At 43.5% G+C, this 17,226-nt stretch overlaps 1 protein-coding gene across 2 annotated transcripts in view; it reads right to left on the reverse strand.

Moving 5' to 3' along the window:
• Positions 1-303: 303 nt before the first annotated feature.
• The window catches only part of SLC11A2 (solute carrier family 11 member 2), a 77,799-nt gene continuing 60,876 nt past the window's right edge, over positions 304-17,226 (reverse strand). Inside the window, exon 17 of one of the 2 annotated variants that reach the window (XM_069758613.1) lies at positions 304-1,342. In XM_069758613.1, coding sequence (XP_069614714.1) covers positions 1,262-1,342 — 81 coding nt within the window. In that variant the 3' untranslated portion in view covers positions 304-1,261. The remainder of the gene's footprint in view (positions 1,343-17,226) is intronic. The other variant, XM_069758614.1, reaches the window with a different exon arrangement.

The following is a 17,226-nucleotide window of genomic DNA, read 5'->3' on the forward strand; positions in this document are numbered from 1 at the left end:
ACACGGCTTTATCTTTGAAAAACCAGCTCTGGCGCCGGCACTCTGGAGCGGAGCGTGTGGCTCCATGTATTGCTATGTGGCCACACGCTCCGCTCTGGAGTGCCGGTGCCAGAGCTTGGTTTTAACCTGCGAGACTCGGCCGTATCTCGCTGTGTGATCCTGACCTAAGAGAGATGATGTAACTTCGAGCATAATTGGATCTACACAGTATTCTGCCCCTAAGAGCTGACGATCTAGTCTACAGCGCATGTCCTGACTTCCATATCACAGAATCACTCTTCTCATAGAAAGAGATGACTCGATTGAAATAAAATCTTTCACTTCACATCTAACAGTCTTAATACATATAGATGATTACAAGGCACAGATAGAAAATTCCCCACACAGGGAGCACCGTTATTTGGGGTCTCTTCCCCGGTCCGTGCAGCACTTGTGAGACACGGGCTGCCTCTCTACCGCCGTACCCATACAGTCCACCTAAACGGCTTTAGTTTTGATCTGTCTTGATCTCCATACGTATTTTAACCATATGAATGTTGCCTAAGGCAAAAAAATGAAAAAGTATCTGCACAAAATTTTTTAAAGTCAATATCTACTTAATGGTGCATTGATCTTTTTCCATCCACAACTCCGTTATACTCCAGCAGTTGACACAAAACAGTAAATCTGTCCATAATATAATGAAGTTTGGCAAGCCGCCTCCCGTCCGAAGACTATTTCCATAATCCACGTGTCTACAGTAAGAAACATGGTTGCGTCTGACAACCATTTAGGCGATGGTTTTCATTTACATCAATCTTCATGTGCAGATTGTCAGGTGAAATGACTGGTTCTGCTGGGTGACCCCACTTAGTTCGCCAGTTTCTTCTATCCTGCCTCAATTTGTGCTGATCACACTAATAGCTACTATTCACTATTATGGTAAAAACAATTAAAACTTCATTAGCGGCATAGCCCTTCTTGCTGAGCTGCACAAACATACTCCAATTCTCAGTGGCTGTCATCTGGATGAAGGCTTACCTTTTCTATAAAATAGTGACAATATCACAGTTCGCTACGGACTCTGATCATTAAGAAAGTGCTAAAAAATATACATAATAAATATAACGAGTTGTGTTGATGGTCTTGTTCACTATTATGCTCTTCTTTTAGTTTCTAAACTGTGACATGGCACCTCATAGTTGCTGAGTTCTCCTAGATTGGGTCTAGAGGAGATGAAGATCTTCAGAGTCGGTGTGAGTATGCCATGTGACCCCCATCATCATCGGGAGGAGGGAAGGTCTTCCTTCTCCATATTGTTTAGTAGGAAAAGCTCAGGAAAGGTGGTCAACCCCAGGTTATACTAAAATAGAAGAAACGACACATGAGAAATTACACAAGAAAACAAAAGAATGTACGTTTATACATATGACTGAAAGTAGCAGTGTTCATGAGGGACTACAGAAAACTGGAGGGTACATGAATATGGACCCAAGATGGATAACATTTACACGTAGAGGATTCTAGTCGAATGTACGTAAAAAAATTCTCTATAGTCTCTTGGTCCATTAACAGTACCCAGAGGAGAAACATGTAAAAGGAAGCTGGTGCCAGGCGCATACGGCTCTGGCTTCAACTTTTAGGCTATGTGCACATTTTTCACCCATCTATACAGGCTGTAGGTTGGCAAGTAGAGGAAGGAGAGTAAAGGTGGAAATGCATATTAAATAGGTCATGGATGAACACTCGTTTGGCCAACCGCTATCTCTCCCGACACAGTTGATGAAGCCACAATGTGTTTTCAATGGGTAGAGAAAGTCGATGCCAGCTTGTGAAGCGCTGGAATTCAACTTGGCCGATCCTTCTCTCCCCTTACATCATCTTATGGGGGAGAATCAGGTGCGCCCCCTCCCCCAGACACATTATAAGGTTAGTCAACGAGATTTGTACAACTTTAATGTGTATTGGGAGCCTTTACGAATGACTGCAGGGACTGGATATACAGGATTTAATCATCTGCAACCCATGACACAAAGAATCCGAATACACAACATGGTAAGAGATTTTGCAAAGTTGCTTTATTTTCCATTTTAGATGATTGTAAAATTGCACATTGCTTTTAAGGTAATATTTTATTTAATTTACTGCAGGTTTTGAGAACTAAAATAGCATAACAATATAAAAATGTCAACATGCAGTAGTCCTGTGTATACATGTACTTACACCGTCCACTGCCACTATTTGTAATGAAAGCTTGTAAAACAGTAAAAATATCACATATTCATAGGATGGCAACACACAATTATAGCATAAACACTAGAATAGGTAAGATCAGCTCACACCCGCCCCTTACAATGATTTTTAAGGCCCCCATACACATAAGAACCCAACACCCATGACGTGTATGGTGACTTCCTGACTCCAGTCACATGATGTTGAGGCAAATGAGGATTGGGCAGGTGAAATTTAAAAGCCCAATATGTTTATTCCCCCTGGAGATAAGTGACCACCAGTTGTGTCTGGCAACGGCGTTCTCCTCTCTGGCCTCTAAAAATACATAAATGCTCCTGGCTTGAGCGTTCAAGTGTATGGGGGAGTATGGAAAGGTAGCTGTCAACAGAACACAAAGTAAGTTTAAGGGTATGTTTCCACGTTCAGGAAACGCTGCGTGTTTTACGCTGCGTTGAGTCGCAGCGTCAAACACGCAGCGTCCAGATGATACAGCATAGTGGAGGGGATTTTATGAAATCTTGTCTCCACTATGCGTGGTAACACGCATCCGGCGCGTCTTATTAGATCGCAGCATGTCCGTTTACCTTGGGGCAACGCTGCGCCGCCGCAAGGTAAAACACAGGGCCCTATGTGTGGGGTGCGATGTTTCTGGATGTGTGCAATGAACACATCCGGCATCATCGCGTCTACGAAGGGGGCGGAGCGAGTTTTCCACTCCGGCCAAAGCGCCGGCCCTCCTGTACGTGGACATGTACCCTAAAAGGAATGGACATGTTCAAATCAAACATGCTTGACCTTGTGTTGGTGGAGAGCCAAGTTACGTCCCATAAACAATAGATGGCCGGGCTAATCCTTAAAACCAAGGCTGTGGAGTCAGTGCACATTTTGGTGGAGTCAGTATAAAATATATAATAAATTGTGCTCAGTAGTTGTGCAGTATTGGCTGTAATTTTTTTTTCATAAGAATTTGGGAAAGTTATGAAATGTCTTCTAAATGTCTGTTCTGTTCCCGATCTAAGGATCAGGGCTTTTAGTTGAGCTGAATCTGTGCTGCACTTTATGTACATGCTCAGTAGTGACCGATGCTGTGGAGTCGTAATTGAGATGGATCTGTGCTGCTCTTTCTGTACATGCTCAGTATGTACATGTTTTTATAGAAAATGATCGAGTCATCATGTTTGAACCTAATGACCAGTGAAGGAATTATTGAAAGAGGCGTTAACCTGGAATATTCAGAATTGGAGAACGTTGTTCTAGATGAAATGGAAGTGGTCATGTTAGGTGAGGAGCTGAAGACTTAGTGGAAATTTCCATAGTAGAAATTGGCAAGAGATGACTGCCAACATTTATATAGCCACCTGCTGAAGAGAGGTATTCACATAGTTCCCACTTATTACATGGTTGGAGTGACGTGTATTATGCCAATAAAGTGATTTAAGGAGAACAGCTTCATAAAATGGAACACAACCTACATGGACTGTTCTGATTCGGTTTATACACAGATACGAGTGATATCGTGACCAGCACCTTCCAGGAGCGGATCCCAATAACACACACAATGGATTTTGTGTCTCTGAACTCATGAGTTTTATATAGAAACAAACGCACAGTGGTAGACAATTTGATCATCAGGGCTGATGCAGAGGGTTTTATTCCTCACTTGTTACAGAGCAGATCCAGCTGGAGATTTGGGACACTGGTAAGGAGAAATTTATTTTTCCGGTATCCAAGCTCATCTTTAAACCAATATTTTGTCACCACACTCTGTAAACAATAGCTCAAGGAATCTAGTGTTTTCACGCTCACTACAGTGACAGTGTCTACGAGAAATGGCTGGCAGTAGGTAGACAGTCACATGATCAAATGTCAACAACACAACCCCAAAATTATGCTGCCAACATTCTTAAAGGAAATCTGTTGTCAGGTTTTTGCTGCGTCTTCTGAGAGCAGCATAATGTAAGAGCGGAGACCCTGATTCTAACAATGTATCACTTAGATTGTTGGGAGCAGCTGTTATGACACAATCAGTTCTTAAGGTACTGTCACACTAGACGATATCGCTAGCGATCCGTGACGTTGCAGCGTTCTCGCTAGCGATATCGTCCAGTGTGACAGGCAGCAGCGATCAGGCCCCTGCTGTGCTGTCGCTGGTCGGGGAAGAAAGTCCAGAACTTTATTTCGTCGCTGGACTCCCCGTAGACATCGCTGAATCGGCGTGTGTGACACCGATTCAGCGATGTCTTCACTGGTAACCAGGGTAAACATCGGGTAACTAAGCGCAGGGCCGCGCTTAGTAACCCGATGTTTACCCTGGTTACCATCCTAAAAGTAAAAAAACAAACACTACATACTTACCTACAGCCGTCTGTCCTCCAGCGCTGTGCTCTGCTCTCCTCCTGCTCTGGCTGTGAGCGTCGGTCAGCCGGAAAGCAGAGCGGTGACGTCACTGCTCTGCTTTCTGGCTGCCCGGCACTCACAGCCAGACCAGAGAAGCAGAGCGCCGAGGACAGACGGCTGTAGGTAAGTATGTAGCGTTTGTTTTTTTACTTTTTAGGATGGTAACCAGGGTAAACATCGGGTTACTAAGCGCGGCCCTGCGCTTAGTTACCAGATGTTTACCCTGGTTACCGGGGACCTCGAGATCGTTGGTCGCTGGAGAGCGGTCTGTGTGACAGCTCTCCAGCGACGAAACAGCGACGCTGCAGCGATCCGGATCGTTGTCGGTATCGCTGCAGCGTCGCTATGTGTGACGGTACCTTTAGATGTAGGATGGAGAAAAGTTGAGAAAGCTAACCCCATTCACACCACAGCTTTCTGTCCATTGACAGGGAGCTGCTTATCACAGGAGGGGGCATGGCTGGATGACTTGGCAGGAGACAGCTAGCCAGGGCAATGATAATGTCCTAGTGATAAAACCTTCACTGTAAGTAAACAACAGAAAACAGCCTGAGAAGGAACACAGCAGTGTCTTAACCCCTACCTCATATGGTCTTTCGATTACAGGGCAAAAACATGCCGACAGATTCCCTTTAACGTGATCTTTATTTAATGTTCTGTGTTTTGTGCAGTAGCTTTTCATTCTCAGTTGTAGGATTTTACCAAAGATCTGATTTTGATATCGTGGTCAAAACATGAAAAACACATCGTGTGTAAACACACGGGGGGTTCTAGATAAGTACACCCCAAAGAATACTATCATTTATTAAATCATACCATAGAACCAGACAAGACATAAGAGATTGCGGACATTTATTAGTCTAAACTATATCAAACAGGTTATGAATACACATTGGGTAATATCTACAGGGAATATCTAGCCACTCAGGAGGCATGGACAGAGGTCAAAGGTCAAGAAAACAGCTGATTCGTACATTGCCTATATATGGCTTCCTTGTGAACTTTTAGTAGTGCCGTCCTTTCTTCGCCTTCTCTGATACTGAGCATTGCAGTACTGTCCCATTATTATTATTTATTGTTATAGCACCATTTATTCCATGGCGCTTTACATGTGAGGAGGGGTATACATAATAAAAATAATTACAATAATCTTAATACAAGTCACGACTGGTACAGGAGGAGTGAGGACCCTGCCCGCGAAGGCTCACAATCTACAAGGGATGGGTGAGAATACAGTAGGTGAGGATAGAGCTGGTCATGCAGCGGTTTGGTCGATCGGTGGTTACTGCAGGTTGTAGGCTTGTCAGAAGAGGTAGGTCTTCAGGTTCTTTTTGAAGGTTTCGATGGTAGGCGAGAGTCTGATGTGTTGTGGTAGAGAATTCCAGAGTAGGGGTGATGAGCGAGAGAAATCTTGTATACGATTGTGGGAAGAGGAGATAAGAGGGGAGTAGAGAAGGAGATCTTGTGAGGATCGAAGGTTGCGTGTAGGTAAGTCCCGGGAGACGGGGTCACAGATGTATGGAGGAGACAGGTTGTGGATGGCTTTGTACGTTAGGGTTTTGTAGTGGAGTCTCTGGGCAATGGGGAGCCAGTGAAGGGATTGACAGAGGGGAGAGGCCGGGGAATAGCGGGGGCACAGGTGGATTAGTCGGGCAGCAGAGTTTAGAATAGATTGGAGGGGTGCGAGAGTGTTAGAGGGGAGGCCACAGAGCAGGCGGTTGCAGTAGTCAAGGCGAGAGATGATGAGGGCATGGACTAGGGTTTTTGCAGATTCTTGGTTGAGGAATGAACGGATTCGTGAAATATTTTTGAATTGAAGTCGGCAGGAAGTGGAAAGGGCTTGGATATGTGGTTTGAAGGAGAGATCAGCGTCAAGGATTACCCCAAGGCAGCGGGATTGTGGGACTGGGGAGAGTGGGCAGCCATTTACTGTAATGGATAGGTTCGTTGGGGGGGGTGTTGGGTCGCGTGAGATGGGGGAAAGATGATGAATTCTGTTTTGTCCATGTTAAGTTTCAGAAATCTAGCGGAGAAGGATGAAATAGTGGACAGACATTGAGGGATTCTGGTTAGTAGGGAGGTGATGTCTGGTCCAGAGATGTAGATCTGTGTGTCATCAGCATAGAGGTGATACTGAAAGCCATGAGATTCTATGAGCTGTCCCAGGCCAAAGGTGTAAATGGAGAAGAGCAGGGGCCCAAGGACTGAACCTTGTGGGACTCCGACAGATAGGGGGCAAGGTGAGGAGGTGGTGTGTGAGTGGGAGACGCTGAATGTCTGGTCTGTTAGGTATGATGAGATCCAGGATAGGGCCAAGTCTGTGGTGCCAAGGGATGAACGGGTCTGTAGTAACAGGGAATGGTCCACTGTGTCAAAGGCAGAGGACAGGTCCAGGAGGAGGAGGACAGAGTAGTGTCGCTTGCTCTTGGCAGTTAAAAGGTCATTGGTGACCTTAGGGCAGTTTCAGTGGAGTGGTGTGACCGAACGCCAGATTGTAAGCGGTCAAAGAGGGAGCAAGAAGAGCGATGGGAGGACAGTTCAAGGTAAACGTGTAGTTCCAGTAGTTTTGAGGCATAGAGGAGAAGTGATATAGGGCGATAGCTAGATACAGAGGATGGGTCAAGAGATGGCTTTTTGAGGATAGGTGTGATGGAGGCATGTTTAAAGCTTGAGGGGAAAACACCAGTTGTTAGTGATAGGTTGAAGAGGTGGGTTAGGGTTGGGATGAAGACTGTGGTGAGGTTTGGGATGAGGTGGGATGGGAGCGGGTCAAGCGCACAGGTGGTGAGATGCAAATGTAAAAGATGTAAATATTTAAAGGGATTGTCCATGTCCCATCCTTTGGATAGCGAAATGTGGATAACTTGGCATTCCAGAGTAATTTGCAAGATGAATAATTTTATTTAGTGCAGGCAAGCCATAGAAATAAGCTTTTCAGTCATATTGCCCTTCCTTACTCAGTATAGTGGATTTCAAGAGGACTAAAGTATGAAGCAACGATGCGGGAGGGCAGTAAACTCTGCGCCTGTGGAGAGCGGTTTCTAGCCTTAGGATAGGTCATCAATATCTGATTGGTGGGGGTGCGACACCAGTGACACCCACCCATCAGCAGCTCCCGCTGTCAGCCAGATGTGCCCAGTTGTGAAGCTGCAAACGAGTTTCGTCAAAGCTTCTTATTCTAATCAATAGGGGCAATGTGCAGTACCACAGCCACAATACCATTTATGGAGCTGTGCAGCTCCGCAACAGAGCACGAAAAAAGCTGATCGGAAGGGTCTCCGGGTATCGTACCCCCACCAATCAGATCATAACCTATCCCAAGGCCAGGTTCACATTGCGTCAATGGTAATACGCTGACGGCATCCGTTACACAGCGGCACTAATGCTATGTAACGGATGCGTTAGCGCACCCATTGACTGCCACTATGTAGCGCATCACTAACGCGTCATAATCGGCATTCGTTCGCGATGTGCCGTCATTCTGTGATGGACCCTCGGACGCGGGCTGCAGCGTTTCCGGGTCGGTCACCGATGGCACAGATGGAGCATCTGCGCGATCGCATAACGCAATCTTTACAAGGCAATAGTGTTGGTGCAGTTCGTTTAACACATGCGTTGAACGTACTGCAGCAACGCAATGTGAACCCTGCCTTAGAATAGCCCAGTGATGTAAAAGTCCTGGACAACTCCTGTAAGTAAACCATGAAGAAGACAAACATAAATGGTCCTTCTATTTTCCTGGTTTTGGTTTTCAGAGCCTCGGGAATTAAAGAAGCACTCCTCCTCTCATCAGTTTATATCCTCTTTAATATATTGCAATCATCATATTATATAGCACTGAGTACTTACAATTGCACATTTAGCCTTTCTATCCAGCTTATTATTCTCTTTTCTCTGTTCTCTGTAGTAAGGCTACTTTCGCCGGATTGTGCCTGATGCAAAAATCCTGATGTGTGAATGTTGGAAAAACTGGATCTGGCGCAGACTGGGAAAAACTGATGTGACGGATCAGTTTTTTTCGACGCATCTGGCTAGCATATCTAGATTATTGGATAAAAAAAAAATTTGGAGCATGCTCAGTTTAAAAAGCCGGAATCCGTCATTTTTCGGATCCGGCACCTTCCAGCTTCCATAGGCTTCCATTCCAGCAAACAGCCGGAAGCGCCAGATCCGGCGCTTCTGGCTTTTTTTGCCGGAGACAAAAAACATTGCTACGGAAGTTTTTTCCAGAAACCGGAAACAGCGAAAACCAGACGAAACGCAATGTTATCTGGCGCAATCCAGCACTAATACAAGTCTACGGGGAAAAAACGGATACGGCGGCAACATTCGCCTGATCCTGTTTTTTGAAATTTAGCCGGATTTAGCCTGACAACTAAAACCTAATGTGTGAAAGTAGCCTAACAGGAAGTCTCTTTTCCCTGCCTCCACAATTCCCCTTTTCAACTCCTGACCCAGCACCACTGCCAGAGACTTTTGCAGTGACTCATGAGTCATGCAGAAGAAAAATGACCTCCTATTTCTACATAGAGCTTAGATGAATTTAGCTAGTCATTTTTTAACCTTGTGATATATAATGTAAAAGAATAATTAGCTGGGTAGAACGGCAAAATGAGCAATTGTAAGTACATAGTGCTGTATAATATGATGATGCAATGTATTGATGAGAGGATGAGTACTTCTTTAAGTTTATAGGACTTCACTATATGTGCTGACTTCAAAGTATGTAAATTTTATTGATTAGGTCTTTGAAATTAAAAGGAATCTATCTGCAGGTAAATAGCTTTTCTGGATATGACAGAGTGGTGATCTACAAATAGTGTTTAAATCCTGTGGAGTCGGCTTCGTGAAGTAGCAGCTATGGGGAGAAAGCGTTTTATTCTCCCTGCAGCCGCTCCCTTCCAGTCATTGGGGCGATGCGGGGAACGGTTGCAGTCAGTGCTCTCTACACTGTGTTCCAAATTATTATGCAAATTGTAATTAAGTGTCATAAAGATTTAATTGTTTTGTTTTTCAAATAAACTTGTGGATGGTATTGTGTCTCAGGGCTCAATAGATAACTGAAATCAATCTTAAACACATGTGATAATTAGTTTTCCAGGTGATGCTAATTAAAGGAAAACTACTTAAAAATCATGTTCCACATTATTAAGTAGGCCAAAGGTTTCAAGCAATATGAGAAATAAAAAGGACCTCTCTGCTGCTGAAAAGCATTAAATAGTGCAATGCCTCAGACAAGGTATGAAAAAATTAGATACTTCACAAAAACTGTGTGATCATCATACTGTGAAGAGATTTGTGACTGAAACAGAGCACAGACAGAGTTCATGCAGATAAAGGCATAATGAGGAAGGTTTCTGCCAGACAAATTCATTGGATTAAGAGAGCAGCTGCCAAAATACCATTACAAAGCAGCAAACAGTTATTTGAAGCTGCTGGTGCCTCTGGAGTCCCTCAAACCTCGAGGTGTAGGATCCTTCAAAGGCTTGCTGTGGTGCATAAACCTACTATTCGGCCACCCCTAAACAGTGTTCATGAGCAGAAACGGTTGCAGTGGACCCAGACATACATGAAGACTAATTTTCAAACAGTCTTGTTTACTGATGAGTGTCAAGCAACCCTGGATGGTCCAGATGGTTGGTGGATGGCCACCATGTCCCAACAAGGCTGTGACGTCAGCAAGGAGGTGGAGGAGTCATGTTTTGGGCCAGAATCATGGGGAAACAGCTGGTGGGGCCCTTTAAGGTTCCTGAAGGTGTGAAAATGACCTCTGCAAAGTATATAGAGTTTCTGACTGACCTTTCTTCCATGGTATAAAAAACAGAAACGTGCCTTCAGGAGCAAAATCATCTTCATGCATGACAATGCCCCATCTCATGCTGCAAAGAATACCTCCGAGTCATTGGCTGCTATGGGCATAAAAGGAGATAAACTCATGGTGTAGCCACCATCTTCCCCTGACCTCAACCCTATAGAGGACCTTTGGAGTATCATCCAGCAAAAGATCTATGAGGGTCGGAGGCAGTTCACATCAAAACAGCAGCTCTGGGAGGCTTTTCTGACTTCATGCAAAGACGTACAAGCAGAAACTCTCCAAGAACTCAAGAATGCAAGAATTGTGAAGGTGATATCAAAGAAGGGGTCCTATGTTAAACATGTAACTTGGCCTGTTAGGAGGTTTTGGAGTTAAATAGCTTTTTTGTTCAGTGAATGTGACCTCCTAATGCTGCAAATTCCACAAATGAGCACTTTCAGTTCTTTAAAACATATCAAATGTTTAGAAATTCTACTGTGCCTAATAATTTGGAACAGTGCATTTTGAGTTTTAATTCATTTTGGAGATTATACTGTTATCATTGGGAGGTTTCTTCAATAAAATTTGATGTATACTCTAACGGGTGATGACTTATTAGACTGACTCATTTGCACCGACCATTTAGGAAAATCCGAGAAAAATGTAATTTGCATAATAATCTGGAACACGGTGTAGATAATGAGTGCAGCTGTAATGACTCCCAGCACTTTGATTGACAGCTTGTCTGCAGTGTGTATCTGCAGAGGAGTCTGTTAATGAGCCGAGGAGCGATTGCAGCACGCTCACTGTCTAGTAAGCGGTGACTAACAGCACCCTGCACTGCCCCAATGACTGGAAGTAAACAGCTGCACCGAGAATAAAACTTAAAGGGTCTCTGTCAGCATGGAAGGACTGTTTAAACCAAGCACAGGCGCTCGGTAGAGGGGCCAATCATTTAAATACACCTTCTCACCGGCTTGTGAATCCTCTCCCCCCCCTCTACACCTCCCCTATTCTTTGATTGACAGCTCTGGCCTCATAGGGCCAGAGAAAGGAGAATATAAAAGGAAAACAAGTAGGTGGGAAGGAATAATTAAATGATTGGCCCCGCTGTGAAGCACCGAGCGCCTGTACTTTGTTGGAACTGCGATTCTGTGATGTCCCTTTAAAGTGACTCTTATCACAGAATGATATGGTGTGGCCAAACATTTAATTGCACCTTCCCACCAACTTGTTTGCCCTCCATCTTTTCTTTGATTGACAGTACTGGCTTTATAGAGCCAGACAAGGGTGAAGATAGAGGAGAAACAAGTACTGATGGTGGGAAGATGTTGTCAGAAGACTTTTTAGCAACTTTGTCATGTTGAGTTGGGCGCACGATGTAATAATAGTGGCTGCAGAGCGGTGTTATGGTTTACTGATTGCTGTGTAAGTTGCCGACCTCATCTATGGTCTATCAATGGTTTCCGTTGGCAGGGAGGCTGTTGTGAACATTCATGGCGTTCAGCAGTAGATTTTTACTTTTAAATAATTTGCTCCACTTCCGTTTCTGATTTTGTTTCCTTTGTTGTTCAGTAGATGCGAGTCTGACAGGTTGCTCAGCATTAGATTTAACTTCATTTTATACATCAGAAACTCTTAAACCTGAGAATTTGTTCACCACTGTTGATGACTGAATGTCCAAGGAATTGGTAAATCTCCTTGAGAAGCTGCTGCAAAATCTAATAGTTATACTAGGAAGCCAACGAAACAAGGTTTTGTAAAACGATGTACCTGCATTGGGACTACTGTGGAAACAGTTACACTGCATGTTTGGTTACATGGTAAAATCAGTCAGTGACTGCCAATACGCCTTTTAACTGACCTGAGATATAAGAGACTTATATCCCCATACAGGTGGCAATCCAGCAGCTGTCGGCTGTCCACTATAGCTGACAACTTGCTGTATCAGCCATGATCAGTGTTTGCACCATCCAAATCTATTTAACCCCTTAGATGCTGCTGTCAGTAGTGACTACATCATTATAAATGGTTAACAGAGTGTGGGGGCTTCCTCTTTATACCAATTGGTGGTCTCAGAACATGATTGTGTGGTCCTGATGTTTGCCATGGCAATTCATGACCAAATAGCGGCCTTAGAGTCTGACGGCTGTAGTAATCTGTTCAGAAGTTAGTGACATTTAGGTGGTAAAAATACACATTTTCATTTTTCTCATGCCACTTTGCATTAATTCCTGAAAATCACACGAAGGGTTAACAAACTACCTGACTGCAGTTTTCAATATGTCAGGGGGTGCTGTTTTTAAAATGGTATCACTTGTGGGGATTTCCCTATATATAGGACCCCCAAATTCACTTCAAACATGGATAGGTCCCTAAAAAAAAATACATTTTGCAAATTTCCTTGAAAAAAATTTAAATTGTTGCTACATTTTTAAACCTCCTAAAATGCTAACAAAATAAAATACCATTTTGCAAATGGTGCTGATGTAAAGCCGAAATGTGGGAAATGTTATTTATTAATGTTTTGCTGTGGTATGACTATCTGGATTAAAGGGATAATCAAAGTTTGAAAATTGCTAATTTTGTAACATTTTTTTCACATTTCTGATATTTTTTATAAACACAAAGCATATCAGCCTAAATTTACCATTATCATAAAGTATAATGTGTCACGAAAACACAATCTCAAAATCACTGGGCTTTGTTGAAGCTTTCCAGAATTATTACCACAAAGTGACACTGGTCAGATTTCAAAAATTTGGCTCCATCACTAAGGGGTTAATAAAACTTCTCATTCACTCACACAAACATTCTCACACGTCTTCGTTTGTACATGGGAAACTGCCTCGAAAATTGTTTAAAAAAAATCTATTGTGAGAATTGTTTTTTTCCCAGTATATTATACTGGTATACAGTGCAGTATGGGGAAAAAAAAACCTGTTGAAACCAACGCTCAATTCCCGCCCTTTCCACGCTTACATCTTTGTCGAGCTAGAATTAAGGCACTTGGCATATGCAATGGAATTAAACCACTGCTCATCACATGTTCATGGCCAATCTGTAACTCCAAGAAGGCCATCTGTGGTAGACAGGTGACATTACACAGCACCTTCTCGTTTATTCTTTAAAGGGTTTGTTCACTGTTAGGACAACCCTTTCTTAAACTAGATATTCGGCCTCGATAAAATAATACAGCCTATACTCCCTTCCCACGGTCTCATGGTGTTGGCACTCGCTCTCCACGGGGCTGTGATGCGGTGGAACGAGACATGATGCCCGGTGCCCAATCAGCGCTGGCATCACTGGGTCCACCTTCGTACAAACTGAACATACAGAGGAAGCCAGGGATCAGCTGCAGCCCGGACGTCCTCTTCATTTTCAGTTTGTCTGAAGGCTGAGAGTGACGCCAGCACTGATTGACACATGATGCCCAGTGCCATTCTACTGCATCATAGCCCCAGGACCGCAAATGTCGAGAACACTGGAATGGAGCCGGCGTGGGAGGAGAGCATAGGCTTTATTATTTTATAGGGCTGGACATTTAGTCTAAGAGGGGGTTGTCCTAGTAGTGGATAAACCCCTTTAAAGGAAGTCTGTCAGCACAAAATGACTGTTCACACAGAGCAAAGGTGCACACTTAGTGTGGCCAAACAGCTCAGTGCACCTTTCCACCTACCTGTTTTCCCTCTATTTCCACCATACTCTTCCTTAAGTGACTGCCCTTCTCTGGGTCTATAACGCTAAGGTAAATGGAAAACCAGTTGGTGGGAAGGTGCCCTCACCGGTCTGGCCATGCCAAGAGTGCGCCGAGTGCCTGTGATTGGCCTAAACGGTAATTTGTTCTGGCAGACTACCTAGGTGTAGTAGAGAAGTGATGTGTAGGAAATTAAGGTGTATAGCAAGGGGCAAAGTGATGGCATACCCTAGAAAGTGTAATTCACCTGGCAAGACTGATCACTTTAGCCCTCGCTGGTTGCTAGGACAAAGTGGCAAGTCCCTTTCCTATAAAGGATCTCAGTGATTGAACACTCACGGCATAGCAAAGTTATACGTCATCAAGGTCTATAATGAAAGAACTAATCATCCTTCTGAAGTTCGGTAAAGTGGATCTGTCAGGTCTCCTATTTTTTTTTTTTTTTTCAGGCATTTAAAGTGAAGCTTTTCAAAAATAAATAGTGTCTATAATAGAAGTGATTATTTTATTTCTATATCTCCAAAATATTCTGCAGAGCAGTACAGAGATTGCCATATCTTGTATTAGTCCCTGTCCCCACCGGGGCTCACAATCTACATTCAGTATGCTTCTGAAGTGTGGGAAGACAGACACCTAAACAAGGAGAACATACAAACTCCTCAGGTCTCAGACAGTACAGAAAACTGAGGAGCTCATGAATGTAGAGTTTTTCCACCTTCATTCAGCAGGAATCCTGTGTCCTGCACACCCTACATCCCCAAATACAGCGATTCACAGCTCCCTCTATATACAGAGAAAGCCAAGCATTGCCCTCAACTACTTCCAGAAGTTCCTTAGACAAGGAATGGAGCGAAGGTCAAGCATTTGCCCCTCCGACTCCCTGAACGATGGGGACAGAGCCCTGACAATTGCTGGATGTCCCTGCATCACAACCTCAGCGATCAGCAAGTTGACCTCTGTTCTATGAATAAGGGATAAAGCATTATTCCGAAAATAGAAAGTATAATCATAGAAAAATATATATATGTCCCAAGTTTAGCTGTTCTCTATCCTATGCTGCATCCGACAAGATGGCATAGAAGAGCCGACAGATCCATAGCAGGTGAAGCCAAAGTCCTGCTGCTCACTGCTATGGCCAGAAGCATATTTCTCTTCTACATGTGTTATACGGCCGTACCCAGAGATAAGAAACCTGGTCAATATTCAAGACTAATGTCATCTATGAGCCGCAGGGTGGCTCAGTGGTTAGCACTGTTTTGCAGCGCTGAAGTCAAATCCCACCAAGGACAACATCTGCAAGGAGTTTGTATGTTCTCCCCGTGTTTGCGTGGGTTTCCTACGAGTTCTCTGGTTGTTGTAGGAAGACTTTATGTAGGTCTGTGCTTAAAGAAATCACACCAAGCCCGCTATTCCTGATCTGCAGTCCTTTATTGAGAGATTCAGGATCATTTACGTCAGGGAGACTTCATACGAGTCTTGTGTTAGTTTTCTATTGCATTACGGCTAAATCAATAGATGTCATAATTTAGCCTAACGCACATACATACAGGACAATACATCAATGACTGTGGGGATTAGAAGGTCAAGTTATGATTCACAGATATATCATTACACAGATTTAAACACTGGGGAAAAAAAACAATTTGAAAATTAAATCACACAAATGAGATTAGAAGTTCTGAAAACCAGTGAGTGTCCGGTAATTAAAAAAAAAAAAAAAAAATCAGCAACCAGCAGATCAAGTTCAATTCGGTGTCAGGGTAGTCTCACACGCTCTAAAATCCCATATAAATTGAAATACCTGACAAATTTATTCTTCAAATAGAAATATTTTTATTTGAAGAATACATTTGCCGGATGTTTCAGTTTATATGTAAACATTGGGTATCATGCACAAGTCCCTTTAAAGCATTTTCCCAAAAGTGTAAGTTATCTTATATCCATTCGGTGGAATGTGGATTACTTGCTGATATTTAGGGGTCACATCAATACAGAAAAAAAAAAGGAGTCTACAAATCCCCATTTTGAAGGGACCAAACGAGCACATGCAGGACCTCTGCTCCATCCATTGGCTGGGAGACTGCTGGACAAAGCCAAGTACAGGGCCAGCTCATTCTGGAGCTTTATTACAGTAAAGAAAGCTCTGCAGCACTGGGACCTCCAACGATCAGAAAATTATACTCTATCCTATGGATAAAGGGAGAACTTGCAATTTTGGGAATACTCCTTTAGTTAAATTAGGAACCTTGCACAGCACTTGCTGGGGCTTTGGGTGGCTGCCTCAGTATCTGTACAAAACCTTCTGTAATATCTTTATTTAAAGGGGTACGAGTCAACAGGAAAAGGAAGTTTTGTAACCCCACAATCATTAAATAAAAAAAACCACAACATCCAGTGAGAAAACACAGTGATGTGCATGACAATTGAAGTGTGCCGCTCTGACCTGTTGCTTGCAGTAGGCTACAGAGCCCCCCTTCCCAGGATTGCAAAATAATCCTACAGCCTTGAACCTTAGCCTGGCGTCAGGGACACCTCTCCGGTGAACAATTTCCTGAGCTAGGCCAAGGCCACGTTCCCAAAGAGGAGTACTTGGAGAGTTTATGATGTTGTACATTTTCTGAACCTATTCGGTTACTTGCGTTTTTGACACTGCAGTTTTTGTCTCTTGCTGATGTGTCACGTTTTAAATTAAGTTGTTTGTTTTTTTACTTTTAGTAAAAATGTTCCTGTTCTGATATGATCTTATACATGTGCCCCTACTGTGTACTGGGTAATGTTGTCTCTGACCGTACAGGGACATGGTCTGATCAGACCACAGCTCCTGGGCAGAGGGGGATACAAGAGAGAGTATATAGAAAGGGCACCAGGCGAGGGCAATGTTTTACCTCAAAGAAAGTCAGCTGTGATGCCCTGCTGTCCTGTCTATCCTCTGTTGCTTCCCCCTGCCCAGGAGCTGTGGTATGATCAGACCATGTTCCTGTACGGTCAGACACAGCCATTACCCAGTACACCGCAGGGGCACATTTACAAGATTAGCTCAGCACAGAAACATTTTTTTTTCAACATATCCAATTGGGGAAATTATTCCAAGATCTGTTGATTCAAATTAACTTTTTTCGTGGGGAAA

The sequence above is a fragment of the Ranitomeya imitator genome, chromosome 3 (assembly GCF_032444005.1).
Source record: "Ranitomeya imitator isolate aRanImi1 chromosome 3, aRanImi1.pri, whole genome shotgun sequence".
NCBI classification, from domain to species: domain Eukaryota; kingdom Metazoa; phylum Chordata; class Amphibia; order Anura; family Dendrobatidae; genus Ranitomeya; species Ranitomeya imitator.